A 14,564-nucleotide genomic window follows, 5' to 3' on the forward strand; every position below is an offset into this window, starting at 1 on the left:
AGTTTCTGTCTGTAGGCAGGGATCAACAAAATGGAGTCGTGGTCAGCTTTTCCGAAAGGGGGGCGGGGCAGGGCCTTATATGCGTCGCGGAAGTTAGAGTAACAATGATCCAGGGTCTTTCCACCCCTGGTTGCGCAATCGATATGCTGATAAAATTTAGGGAGTCTTGTTTTCAGATTAGCCTTGTTAAAATCCCCAGCTACAATGAATGCAGCCTCCGGATAAATCGTTTCCAGTTTGCAGAGAGTTAAATAAAGTTCGTTCAGAGCCATCGATGTGTCTGCTTGGGGGGGGATATATACGGCTGTGATTATAATCGAAGAGAATTCTCTTGGTAGATAATGCGGTCTACATTTGATTGTGAGGAATTCTAAATCAGGTGAACAGAAGGATTTGAGTTCCTGTATGTTTCTTTCATCACACCATGTCACGTTGGCCATAAGACATACGCCCCCGCCCCTCTTCTTACCAGAAAGATGTTTGTTTCTGTCGGCGCGATGCGTGGAGAAACCCGCTGGCTGCACCGCTTCGAAATGTCTTCTCTCTCTCTCTGTTTCTGTTTCTCTTTATCATCTCTACTGCTTCATATTAATTTAAGATTTGTTAACCGATGTCTTTGTTATTCCATCATTCATTTTGTCAGTGTTATGTCTTGCTGTGTTATCTCCGTGTTATCTCTGTGTTATTCTGTGCTCTGCCAACAGTATGCCATTCTGTCTTTGTTCTGTGTCTGTTACAGTACCTGTCACGCCCTGGTCGAAGTATTTTGTGTTTATCTTTATTTATTTGGTCAGGCCAGGGTGTGGCATGGGTTTTTGTATGTGGTGTGTATGTATTGGGATTGTAGCTAGTGGGGTGTTCTAGTTAAGTCTATGGCTGTCTGAAGTGGTTCTCAATCAGAGGCAGGTGTTTATCGTTGTCTCTGATTGGGAACCATATTTAGGCAGCCATATTCTTTGAGTTTGTCGTGGGTGATTGTCCTTAGTGTCTTTGTTCCTTGTTCTGTGTGTATGTGCACCAGTATTAGGCTGTTTCGGTTTTCGTTACGTTTATTGTTTTGTAGGTTTTGTATTTAGATTAGTGTTACGTTTTTTCATTAAACATGGATCGCAATCTACACGCCGCATTTTGGTCCGACTCTCCTTCACACCTAGAAAACCGTTACAGAATCACCCACCACAACCGGACCAAGCAGCGTGTCAACAGGCAGGAGCCGCAGGAGGCGCAACAGAGGCAGCAGCAGCAGGAGCAGCAGCAACTACAGTGGGAGAGGCTGCACTACTTGGAGAAATGGACTTGGGAGGAGATTCTAGACGGGAAAGGACCCTGGGAACAGCCTGGAGATTATTTTCGAGCTGGAGGCAGCAAAAGCAGAGAGGCGGCCTAGCACGGCAGAGCGGATGCGAGTCAGCCCCAAAAATGTATTGGGGGGATGGCTATGCCAGGTAGGAGATTGGCGCAAACTCCCTGTGCTTACCGGGGGCTAGAGAGACCGGGCAGGCACCGTGTTATGCAGTGGTGCGCACAGCCCGGCGTATCTCGGGCTAGAGTGGGCATCGAGCTGGTTGGGCAGCTCAAGAGCTCCAGTGCGCCTGTGTCTATCCAGCTTCCAGCCAGAGCTGCACCAGGCTTCCTGCGTGCATGGAGCAGCCAGAGCTGCCGAGCGCTGTCGGAGCCTTTCTCCTCTCCTGCGCTGCCGGAGTCTCCTGCCTGTTCAGCGCAGCCAGAGCTGCCAGCCTGCATGGAGCAGCCAGAGCTGCAAGCCTGCATGGAGCAGCCAGAGCTGCCAGTCTACATGGAGCAGCCAGAGCTGTCAGGCTGCATGAAGCAGCCAGAGCTGTCAGGCTGCATGGAGCAGCCAGAGCTGTCAGTCTGCATGGAGCAGCCAGAGCTGTCAGTCTGCAAGGAGCAGCCAGAGCTGTCAGTCTGCAAGGAGCTGTCAGTCTGCAAGGAGCTGCCAGTCTGCAAGGAGCTGCCAGTCTGCAAGGAGCTGCCAGTCTGCAAGGAGCTGCCAGTCTGCAAGGAGCTGTCAGTCTGCAAGGAGCTGTCAGTCTGTCAAGAAGCCGCCAGAGCTGTCAGCCTACATGGAGCAGCCAGAGCCGCCAGTCAGCGTGGAGCAGCCAGAGCCGCCAGTCAGCATGGAGCAACCAGATCTTTCAGTCTGCCAGGATCCGCCAGACTCTTCCAGATCCGCCAGTCAGCCAGACTCTTCCAGATCCGCCAGTCAGCCAGACTCTTCCAGATCCGCCAGTCAGCCAGACTCTTCCAGATCCGCCAGTCAGCCAGACTCTTCCAGATCCGCCAGTCAGCCAGACTCTTCCAGATCCGCCAGTCAGCCAGACTCTTCCAGATCCGCCAGTCAGCCAGACTCTTCCAGATCCGCCAGTTAGCCGGGATCTGCCAGAACTGCCAGTCGGCCGGGATCTGCCAGTCGGTCAGGATCCGCCAGTCGGTCGGGATCTGCCAGTCAGCCAGGATCTGCCGAAACCACCAGCCAGCCAGGATCTGGTAGATCCATCAACCTGCCTGAGCTTCCCCTCACTCCCGAGCTTCCCCTCACTCCCGAGCTTCCCCTCACTCCCGAGCTTCCCCTCAGTCCCGTTGGGTTCTGGGTGAGGACTACTAGGCCATGGTCGGCGGCGAGGGTGGACTATCCAAGGACGCAAGGAGAGGGGACTAAGACATTGATTGAGTGGGGTCCACGTCCCGCGCCGGAGCTGCCACCATGGACATACGCCCACCCGGACCCTCCCTATTGTTTTGAGGTGCGTTCGGGAGTCCGCACCTTAGGGGGGGGGGGTTCTGTCACGCACTGGTCAAAGTATTTTGTATTTATTTATATGGTCAGGCCAGGGTGTGGCATGGGTTTTTGTATGTGGTGTGTATGTATTGGGATTGTAGCTAGTGGGGCGCTCTAGTTAAGTCTATGGCTGTCTGAAGTGGTTCTCAATCAGAGGCAGGTGTTTATCGTTGTCTCTGATTGGGAACCATATTTAGGCAGCCATATTCTTTGAGTTTGTCGTGGGTGATTGTCCTTAGTGTCTTTGTTCTGTGTGTATGTGCACCAGTATTAGGCTGTTTCGGTTTTCGTTACGTTTATTGTTTTGTATTTAGATTAGTGTTACGTTTCTCATTAAACATGGATCGCAATCTACACGCCGCATTTTGGTCCGACTCCCCTTCACACCTAGAAAACCGTTACAGTACCAATGTATCATAAATTGTACCTTTCTGCAATGCATTGCTTATTTACCTCTACTTTGTCTCTGTCCTCTCACCCTGCTCCCATGCCAAGCTCCTGTGTAGAGTTGAAATAATGTCATTCTAAAAAGTTTCCCCCACTGCCTGGGTAGGTGTTGCTTAGCTGTGCTGGGTGCATCTGCTGCCCTGGTGTGTCTCTGTCAGTCTGTCCTCTCATCAACCATGCTCCAGACCAGACCCAGAGTCCTGCCGCACTCTTCCCATGAACTAAACTGGTCAGGTTGTAAGGTTGTATTTTGGTTATAGAAGGTTGTATACAGGTTGTACATGTTTTGGGGGTAAACAGAGGGGGAGACAGCAGGAAGGGTGGACGACATGGGAATGTTCAATCTCCCACAACCGATCTCTGGTGGGGAGTAGTATATATGTGACTAGCCAGGAATAGCCACAGTTAGCCAGGGTCGTGGCTATGCCGGATTAAGTGATATGACATGCTATTCTAGAAAATCCTTTCTCCTTTATTAATATTACCTGATTGAGCTAATCGTGTAAATGTAATTAACTGGAGAGTCGGGGCTCCACAAAATAATATTTATAGAGTTGTTATCTTCCGAATAAACTCTTAAAGACCTAAACTAATATATAGTTTACATCAATAGCAGTCAATATTAATCGTCACCTTAATTCAGTCTCATCTGAAAGTTGTAAATTCTTGGTTATCTTCACGAACCCTGGTGAACAAGTTGAATCAGCAATACAAAATTGGGTTTAATTATTTATTTACTAAATACCTAACTAATCACACAGAATTACATATACAAAGAATAAATTATACCTTGATTACAAATTACATCATAAAGGAAAACATCCCTAGCGGATGGAACAGATATGACAGCTGGTTACACAAAAGAAAAGGGGCTGGGTTTGAGTGAAAGAGCGGGAAGACTGAAGGACAAAGGGAGAAGCTGTGCTATCGTAAATACAATATCTTATGCATTCTAAATTACCGCCCATTTGGAAAAGGAAAATGCAATAAATATTTACTCTGAGCTGCGCTTCGATAGGTTGGTGGTAGATGGAAGGCCGTGTTGCCAAACCGAGTCCTTTGTAGAATGTCTCAGGTGGTCAATTGGATAGGTTGTAATAACGTCGTTGTGTGGTAGACGGGATACTCTGTCTGTTCTTTCCTAGCCCACGTTTGCAGCTGCTGTGTTGTGCCTTCTGTCTGTTAATGTCGTGTTGAGTTAAGCTGAGTTGTAGTTGGGTTGAGTTGTGCCCTCTGTCAGATGTCATGTGTTGAGTTAAGCTGGGTTGTAGTTGTAATGGGTTGTGTTGTGTTATAGTTGGGTTGGGTTGTAGTTGTGTTGGGTTGTAGTTGTTGTATTGGGTTGTATTGTGTCCTCTGTTAGATGGCATGTTGTGAGTTGTAGTGTTATGCTGTAGTTGTGTTGGGTTGTAGTGGGTTGTAGTTGTTGGGTTGTGCTTTGTTGTAGTTGTGTGTTGGGTTGTGCTTTCTGTGTGTTGGGTTGTAGTTGTTGGGTTGTGCTTTGTGTGTGTTGTAGTTGTGTTGGGTTCTCTGTCTTGTTGGGTTCTCTGTGTGTTGTATGTGTTTTGCTATATTTTGTGTTTTGCTATATTTTCTGTGTGTTGTGTTGTATTACGAGTCCCTTTTGGCCCGACAGTCTAGGGGGGGGATGGTATTGAGACCCGTAACATAACTCATGCAATTTATAATAGTGACAAAGTAAAAGTGAGAACGAAATAACCACAGACAACTGAAATCTACCGTCAAACTCAGGGTTTATTAATAAACACACAGTAATGGGGGGAGCAGGAAAAGGGGCTGAGCTGGACCCAAGGAAAGAAACAATAAGTATTCAAAAACACCCCTAAGCTAGACAAGCCTACTTTAACAGCTAACTAACTAACCAAAAATACAGTGTTTTTAACAAAGTTTACCTACGGGTAGTGTATGCCCATGGGCGACTTGTCTTGGTTTCCCCTTTTCCCACCAGCAAACAAACACCATAACCAAAAACAATACTCACAGGAGATGACAAAGTGATTTGGAGGTGCTCAAACAAAAGAGAGGTTACGACACAAAGAGAGAGTGAAACACAGAGACCTACAGACATGGCATTTACAGAGAGATTGAGCTCTAGAGCAAACAACTGATGGGGTTTTTAAACCAAGGGAAAGGAACTGTGATTGGGTAGGAAACAGGAGGAGGTGTGTCTTCTGATTGATGATTGATTGGTGTCTGATTGGGGAGTGATGATTTTCACCTGTGAGGGGAGAAGGAGAGAAAAGAACACAGGATACACACACACACACACACACACACACAGGATACCTGTATCCGTAACAGTTGTTTTGTTGTATTCTCTGTGTGTTGTGTTTTTATTTTCTGTGTGTTGTTTTGCTGTATTCTCTGTGTGTTGTTTTGTTGTATTCTCTGTGTTAAGGTCTTGTGCAGAGGCTGCTATAGTCTCTGGTGACAGACTATTAACTGTTACATAAGTACACACGGTAGATTTGGTTCTGGCTGCCAAAACTATACCTGTAGGTTACACAACCAGTCCTGCCTGCCCCCAAGGTCCTTGCCACTATGACGCAGGCTAGAATCCTGGGCAGCTGGTACTCAGTGGGACTGCCAGGCAGGGCTGTGGGAAAACCGCCTGGCTCTGGCTCTCTCTGAATCTCTGGCTCTCTCTGGCTCTCTGGCTCTCTCTGGCTCTCTCTGGCTGTCTCTGACTTTCTCTGGCTCTCTCTGGCTCTCTTTGGCTCTCTCTGGCTCTCTCTGACTCTCTCATACAATATGTTGCGAATTTTCATAGGAGAACCCTTTGAAGAACCCTTTTCCAGTACACCTACACCACCCGATGTCACAGGAAGGCCATAAAGATCATCAAGGACAACAACCTCTCTGGCTCTTTCTGGCTCTCTGGCTCTCTCTGGCACTCTGGCTCTCTCTGACTCTCTGGCTGAGTAAAGGGAAAATCCATCAGCATCATTTTAAGTCATGTGGCTTGTCACTGTCGCTCACTGGAGTCAGAGAGTAGACAGGTCTGGAGACCAGGGAGGAGTAGCAGCATGTCAAACACACCAGAGTATTATTCAGAATTGTTGTTGTACTGAGACAGCCTTGGTCTGGCTGGGAGGACAATTCCACCCTGGAGAGTGTACACTCAAACCACCAGAGTATTATTCAGCCTTGTTGTTGTACTGAGACAGCCTTGGTCTGGCTGGGAGGACGATGCCACATATCCCTAAGGATCCCTACGGGTCAAAATTAGTGCACTACGTAGGGAATAGGGTGTCATAGGGCTCTGGTCTGAAGTAGTGCACTATGTAGGGAATGGGGTGCTATTTGGGACATAGATGGTGCCGTTGTTTTTGCATGTTTTAACTGTCATTACTTTTTAAATGATTTTGGGGAGGTTCCACATGGATGTTGTGCAGTAGGCAGTGTGTGCCGTAGCTCTTTGATATTTACCAGTGAGGAGACAGAATGGGACATGACTAATTTAACGATACTGCCTAGTCTCTTATGGAGTACAGGACTGTATAACATGGCCATAGATGACAGATGTGTTACATGACAGGTGTTACATTTTCACAATGCATAAAATAGATGAGAGCAATGATACAGGCTACCCCTTTTTATGTCATTCACCTTGCCCTCTCCTTTAGTTGCATGTTCTCCTTCTTCCTCCCTTCTTCTCTGGGTTACCTCTCTCTCTGTCTCTCTCTCTCGGTCTCTCTCTCTCTGTCTCTCTCTTTCTCTGTCTCTGTCTCTCTCTGTCTCTGCCTCTCTCTGTCTCTGCCTCTCTCTGTCTCTGTCTCTCTCTCTGTCTCTCTCTCTCTTTCTGCCTCTCTCTGTCTCTCTCTGCCTCTCTCTCTGCCTCTCTCTGTCTCTCTCTCTCTCTCTCTCTCTCTGTCTCTGCCTCTGTCTCTCTGCCTCTCTCTCTCTGTCTCTCTCTGTCTCTCTCTCTCTCTCTCTCTCTCTGCCTCTCTCTCTCTGCCTCTCTGCCTCTCTGCTCTCTCTCTCTCTGCCTCTCTCTCTCTGCCTCTCTCTCTCTCTCTGCCTCTCTCTCTCTCTCTGCCTCTCTCTCTCTCTCTCTCTCTTGCTCTCTGTCTCTCTCTGCCTCTCTCTCTGTCTCTCTCTCTGTCTGTCTCTCTCTGTCTCTCTCTCTGTCTGTCTTTCTCTCTCTGTCTCTCTCTGTCTCTCTCTCTCTCTCTCTGCCTCTCTCTCTCTCTCTCTCTGCCTCTCTCTCTCTCTCTGTCTGCCTCTCTCTCTCTCTCTCTCTCTCTCTGTCTCTGCCTCTCTCTCTGTCTGTCTCTGCCTCTCTCTCTCTCTGCCTCTCTGTCTCTCTCTCTCTCTGTCTCTCTCTCTCTCTGTCTCTGTCTCTCTCTCTGTCTGCCTCTCTCTCTCTCTCTCTCTGTCTCTGTCTCTCTCTCTCTGCCTCTCTTTCTCTGTCTCTGTCTGTCTGTCTCTCTCTCTCTCTCTCTGCCTCTCTTTCTCTGTCTCTGTCTGTCTCTCTCTGTCTGCCTCTCTCTGTCTCTCTCTGCCTCTCTCTCGCTCTCGCTCGCTCGCTCTCTCTAGCTCTCCCTCTCCCTGTTCTCCACAGCCTGAGTGCCTGAATCATTTATAGAACAAGCCATTAAGGATGCAGTATTTTGCACTGTTATATTTGGGACCAGGGATAAACATGGTACAAGCATTAGGGGAAGGAACACATGCAGGCAAGCAGGCCACACACACACGCACACACACGCGCACACACACACACACACACACACGCACTCACGCACAAACGCATACACACACACACACATTTACACATTTGCACTTGACTGAGTCATATACAGCACAATGAAATTACTTTAAGCACATGGATATTGGTTGTTGGGCCATTTGGGACGTAGGCAGTGTTGAAGGAGGCTTTAATGTGTGACTGTGAGCTCCTGCTGCTAACCAGTAGGGAGACATAATGCCATCAGGTGGGTAATAGTCAGCCCAGGCTGGTCTCATAGATTAGACGTAACATAGTAAACGAAAATCCAGGACACTCAAATTACGATGATATGTTACGTTTGGCATGGTTACATACAGTACATAAGACAGAAGGTTACTTAATTAAGGGAAAAATGAAAGGAGGGTGGTTGGTCAGGTGGATGGGTGGGCGTACGCTCTTAGAAAAAAGGGTTCCAAAAGGGTTCTTTGGCCATCCCCATAGGAGAACCCTTTCTGGTTCCAGGTAGAACCTTTTCGGGTTCCATGTAGAACCCTCTGTCGAACCAAAAGGGTTCTTCAAAGGGTTCTCCTATAAAATTCGCAACATATCGTATGAGTTGCAATTCGTAACATATTATACGAAATTGATGATGGGCTACCACAAATTAATACATACAATACCAAACGTAACATTTCATACTAATTCCAGTGTCCTGGATTTGTATTTACTATGCTACGTCTACCCATGAATCCAGGTTGGTAATACATAAGTCACAGTGCTGCTGACATTCTTACGCTCAGAGTAGGATCATACTTTAAAGACTACTTACAAAGGCCTTGTGGATTCTCACGTCTATTCTCAAGCTTCCAAAATGAATTGCACACTCATGCACACACACACACACATTTTCATACATCATACACTCCACAGTGTTCTGCCTAGTGGTGCTTGTTTGAATGATTCCCAAATAAGTAAAGCAGTAACTAATAGGTTATTGCTGCGTTATTACTGTGTAATCTGGTGATATCTGAGCTAGTTCCCTGTATTCTCCTCCTCTAGATGAGCGTGAGGCGGTCCAGAAGAAGACCTTCACTAAGTGGGTCAACTCCATCCTGTCCCGGGTCAGCTGCCGTATCTCTGACCTGTACCTGGACCTCAGGGATGGACGCATGCTCATCAAACTACTGGAGCTCCTCTCTGGAGAGAAACTGGTACATGGGTATATGTGTGTAGTGTGTGGGTATATGTGTGTAGTGTGTAGGTATATATATGTGTGTGTGTGTGTGTGTATGTGTGTGTAGTGTAGTGTTGTGTGTGTGTGTGTGTTTGTGTGTGTGGGTGTGAACAGTGTGTATGTCAAAATCAAATCAAATGTATTTGTCACATACACATGGTAAGCAGATGTTAATGCGAGTGTAGCGAAATGCTTGTGCTTCTAGTTCCGACAATGCAGTAATAACCAACGAGTAATCTGACCTAACAATTCCAAAACTACTGTCTTATACACAGTGTAAGGGGATAAAGAATATGTACATAAGGATATATGAATGAGTGATGGTACAGAGCGACATAGGCAAGATGCAATATATGGTATCGAGTACAGTATATACATATGAGGTGAGTAATGTAGGGTATGTAAACAAAGTGGCATAGTTTATACATGTATTCCATAAAGATGCAGTAGATGATATAGAGTACAGTATATACATATACATATGAGATGAGTAATGTAGGGTATGTAAACATTATATTAACTAGCATTGTTTAAAGTGGCTAGTGACACATGTATTACATAAAGATGCAGTAGATGATATAGAGTACAGTATATACATATACATATGAGATGAGTAATGTAGGGTATGTAAACATTATATTAACTAGCATTGTTTAAAGTGGCTAGTGACACATGTATTCCATAAAGATGCAGTAGATGATATAGAGTACAGTATATACATATACATATGAGATGAGTAATGTAGGGTATGTAAACATTATATTAACTAGCATTGTTTAAAGTGGCTAGTGATATATTTTTACATCAATTTCCATTATTAAAGTGGCTGGAGTTGAGTCAGTGTGTTGGCAGCAGCCACTCAATGTTAGTGGTGGCTGTTTAACAGTCTGATGGCCTTGAGATAGAAGCTGTTTTTCAGTCTCTCGGTACCTGCTTTGATGCACCTGTACTGACCTCACCTTCTGGATGATAGCGCGGTGAACAGGCAGTGGCTCGGGTGGTTGTTGTCCTTGACAACAGGGCGGCAGGGTAGCCTAGTGGTTTGGGTGTTGGGCCAGTAACCGGAAGGTGCAAGTTCAAACCCCCGTGTTGACAAGGTACAAATCTGTCGTTCTGCCCCTGAACAGGCAGATAACCCACGGTTCCTAGGCCGTCATTGAAAATAAGAATTTGTTAAATAAAGTAAAAAATAAAATGATCTTTATGGCCTTCCTGTGACATCGGGTGGTGTAGGTGTCCTGGAGGGCAGGTAGGGCAGGTAGTTTATCCCCGGTGATGGGTTGTGCAGACCTCACTACCCTATGGTTGTGGGTAGAGCAGTTGCCGTACCAGGCGGTGATCCAGCCCGACAGGATGCTCTCGATTGTGCATCTGTAGAAGTTTGAGAGTGCTTTTGGTGACAAGCCAAATTTCTTCAGCCTGTCACCAAAAGCACTCACACGTGTGTGTATGTGTTTATGTATTTGTGTAGTGTGTGTGTGTGAACAGTGTGCATTTTGATGTGTGTGTGTGTGTGTGTGTGTGAACAGTGTGCATTTATGATGTGTGTGTGTGTGTGTGTGTGTGTGTGTGTGTGTGTGTGTGTGTGTGTGTGTGTGAACAGTGTACATTTATGTGTGTGTGTGTGTGTGTGTGTGTGTGTGTGTGAACAGTGTGCATTTATGTGTGTGTGTGTGTGTGTGGGTGTGTGTGTGTGTGTGTGTGTGTGTGTGTGTGTGTGTGTGTGTGTGAACAGTGTGCATTTATGATGTGTGTGTGTGTGTGTGTGTGTGTGTGTGTGTGTGTGTGTGTGTGTGTGAACAGTGTGCATTTATGATGTGTGTGTGTGTGTGTGTGTGTGTGTGTGTGTGTGTGTGTGTGTGTGTGTGTGTGAACAGTGTGCATTTATGTGTGTGTGTGTGTGTGTGTGTGTGTGTGTGAACAGTGTGCATTTATGGTGTGTGTGTGTGTGTGTGTGTGTGTGAACAGTGTGCATTTGTGTGTGTGTGTGTGTGTGTGTGTGAACAGTGTACATTTATGATGTGTGTGTGTGTGTGTGTGGGTGTGTGTGTGTGTGTGAACAGTGTACATTTATGATGTGTGTGTGTGTGTGTGTGTGTGTGAACAGTGTGTGTGTGTGTGTGTGTGTGTGTGTGTGTGAACAGTGTACATTTAACAGTGTGCATTTATGTGTGTGTGTGAACAGTGTGTGTGTGTGTGTGTGTGTGTGTGTGTGTGTGTGTGTGAACAGTGTGCATTTATGTGTGTGTGTGTGTGTGTGTGTGTGTGTGTGTGTGAACAGTGTGTGAACAGTGTGATGTGTGTGTGTGTGTGTGAACAGTGTGCATTTATGAGTGTACATTTATGTGTGTGTGTGTGTGTGTGTGTGTGTGTGTGTGTGTGTGTGTGAACAGTGTGCATTTATGATGTGTGTGTGTGTGTGTGTGTGTGTGTGTGTGTGTGAACAGTGTGCATTTATGTACATTTATGTGTGTGTGTGTGTGTGTGTGTGTGTGTGTGTGTGAACAGTGTGCATTTATGATGTGTGTGTGTGTGTGTGTGTGTGTGTGTGTGTGTGTGTGTGAACAGTGTACATTTATGATGTGTGTGTGTGTGTGTGTGTGTGTGTGTGTGTGTGTGTGTGTGAACAGTGTACATTTATGATGTGTGTGTGTGTGTTCTGTAGCTTTTCTTTGTCCCTGTTATGACAATGGTCTGATGATCCAGATCAGTGTGGAAGTCCTCCAGTCACATTTATCAAGTATTCAGACCCCTTGACCTTCTTCCACATTTTGTTACATTACAGCCTTATTCTAACATTGATTCAATAGTTTTTTCCCCTCATCAATCTACACACAATACCCCATGATGACAAAGCAAAAACTGGTTTTTAGAAATGGAACGGAAATATTACATTTACGTAAGTATTCAGACTCTTTACTCAGTACTTTGTTGAAGCACCTTTGGCAGCGATTACAGCCTCTAGTCTTCTTGGGTATGACGCTACAAGCTTGGCACACCTGTATTTGGGGAGTTTCTCCTCTCAAGCTCTGTCAGGTTAGATGGGGAGTTTTGTTGCACAGCTATATTTAGGTCTCTCCAGAGATGTTCGATCAGGGTTAAGTCCGGGTTCTGGCTGGGCCACTCAGAGACTCGTCCCGAAGCCACTCCTGCGTTGTCTTGAATGTGTGCTGAGGGTTCACCCAGTCTGAGGTCCTGAGAGCTTTGGAGCAGGTTTTTATCAAGGATCTCTCTGTACATTGCACCTTTCATATTTGCCTCTATCCTGACTAGTCTCCCAGTCTTTGCTGCTGAAAAACATCCTCACAGCATGATGCTGCCACCACCATGCTTCACCGTAGGGATGGTGCCAGTTTTCCTCCAGACGTGACACTTGACATTCAGGCCAAAGAGTTCAGTCTTGGTTTCATCAGATCAGAGAATGTTGTTTTTCATGGTCTGAAAGTCTTGTGCCTTTTACTGAGGAGTGGCTTCCATCTGGCTTGACTGGTAGAGTGCTGCAGAGATGGTTGTCCTTCTGGAAGGTTATCCAATCCCAACAGAGGAACTCTAGAGCTCTGTTAGAGTGACAATCAGGTTCTTGGTCACCTCCCTGGCCAAGGCCTTTCTCCCCTGATTGCTCAGATTTGGCCGAGCAGCTCTAGTCTTGGTGTTTCCAAACTTCTTCCATTTAGAATGATGGAGGACACTGTGTTCTTGGGGACCAGATCCCCAGATCTGTGCCTCGACACAATCTTGTCTCGGAGCTCTACGGACAATGTCTTTGACCTCATGGCTTGGTTTTTGCTCTGACATGCACTGTCAACTGTGGGACCTTATATAGACAGGTGTGTGCTGATCCAAATCATATCCAATCAATTGAAATGACCACAGGTGGACTCCAATCATGTTGTTGAAACATCTCAAGGATGATCAATGGAAACAGGATGCAACTGAGCTCAATTTCAAGTCTCCATACTTATGTAAATAAGGTGTTTCTGTTTTAAATATTTTATTAATTTGCAAAAATGTCTAAAAACCTGTTTTTGCTTTTTCATTATTGGGTATTGTGTGTAGATTGCTAAGGATTTTTTTATTTAATCCATTTTAGAATAAGTCTGTAACGTAACAAAATGTGGAAAAAGTCAAGGGGTCTGAATACTTTCCAAGGCACTGTAAATAGCCACACACTACTATTATCTCCCTCTCTCTCCCTCTCTCCCTCCTTCCAGCCCAAGCCCACTAAGGGCCGTATGCGGATCCACTGTCTGGAGAACGTGGACAAGGCCCTGCAGTTCCTCAAGGAGCAGAGGGTCCACCTGGAGAATATGGGATCACACGACATTGTCGACGGCAACCACCGCCTCATCCTGGGACTCATCTGGACCATAATTCTCAGATTCCAGGTGAGTTAGGATTCTTCTTCTTCTAACTAACCACTTAAACAACACAGGTTACAAAATTAACTCAATTTAAACCACCTGGTGCCTGCCTGGTCCCAGATCTGTTTGTGCTTTATAGCCAACTTCTATGTCCCGGTGGCAAGACGGCACAAACTGATCTGGGATCACCAGCTTAGGTGATCTAATCACTAAAGACAACACTGGTTGAACAATGAACTAGAATTCAACATAAATCCCTTCTACCTGGAGCTGTATACAGTCTGGTTTCAGCCAACAGCCATCATTATCTGGTGTTAAAACTGAAACATCCCAAACAAAACACCATGTCTGTTTGATTATTTTATCTGGGCTGATGCAGTGATTCTTTTTAACAGGCTGATACAGTGTTTATTTTTAATTTGACATTGTACTGTTATTTTTAGCTTTGCTAGTTCAAACAATATGGCCTAGTTGCTGCATTATTCACTCCATCAAGGAGGAGAGGAGAAAATAGGGAAGAGTTGACTAGCTAGCCTCTGTCTGCATCCCTACGTAGTGTCAGAACAAACGGAGGAGAAGAGAAGCAAAGTGGTGCTAAATTTAGCCTCTGAGGAGCCGTAGGTCTCACAGATAGAATCCCTGTTTTAATTACTGACAGTGTGTTGGTAGTTGGTGGGAAGATGGTAACCTTGATCATTTACAGATTTAACATGCCCCGCTCTATCAATTTAACCAAGGTTTCAATTAGATACTAGATCTAGTATTAGCCTCTTTTTTTAAACCTTGTTTTAACTTGTTTTACCCTCATTACTAATAAAAATATACTCTTCATACTTCAGCCTAAAATAAGAAATAGGCAGTTTATGTCTAAACATTCTCCCATTCTAAAATATACAGTATGTACACTCTACACTGCATGTTGTCACGGTTGTGTGGAGAGACGGACCAAGGTGCAGTGTGATTAAAGTTCCACATCTTTATTTACCCGAAACTTCCAAAGAAAAAGAAACAAACAACGAACCGTGACAT

The 14,564-nt window shown here is 45.6% G+C and overlaps 1 protein-coding gene across 1 annotated transcript in view; it reads left to right on the forward strand.

Moving 5' to 3' along the window:
- Positions 1-14,564, forward strand: part of LOC112256873 (spectrin beta chain, non-erythrocytic 1-like) — a 73,666-nt gene that overhangs the window by 19,112 nt on the left and 39,990 nt on the right. The window contains exons 3-4 of the mRNA XM_042326249.1: positions 9,000-9,151; positions 13,386-13,559. Coding sequence (XP_042182183.1) covers positions 9,000-9,151; positions 13,386-13,559 — 326 coding nt within the window. The remainder of the gene's footprint in view (positions 1-8,999; positions 9,152-13,385; positions 13,560-14,564) is intronic.

This window comes from Oncorhynchus tshawytscha, linkage group LG08 (assembly GCF_018296145.1).
Source record: "Oncorhynchus tshawytscha isolate Ot180627B linkage group LG08, Otsh_v2.0, whole genome shotgun sequence".
NCBI classification, from domain to species: Eukaryota; Metazoa; Chordata; class Actinopteri; order Salmoniformes; family Salmonidae; genus Oncorhynchus; species Oncorhynchus tshawytscha.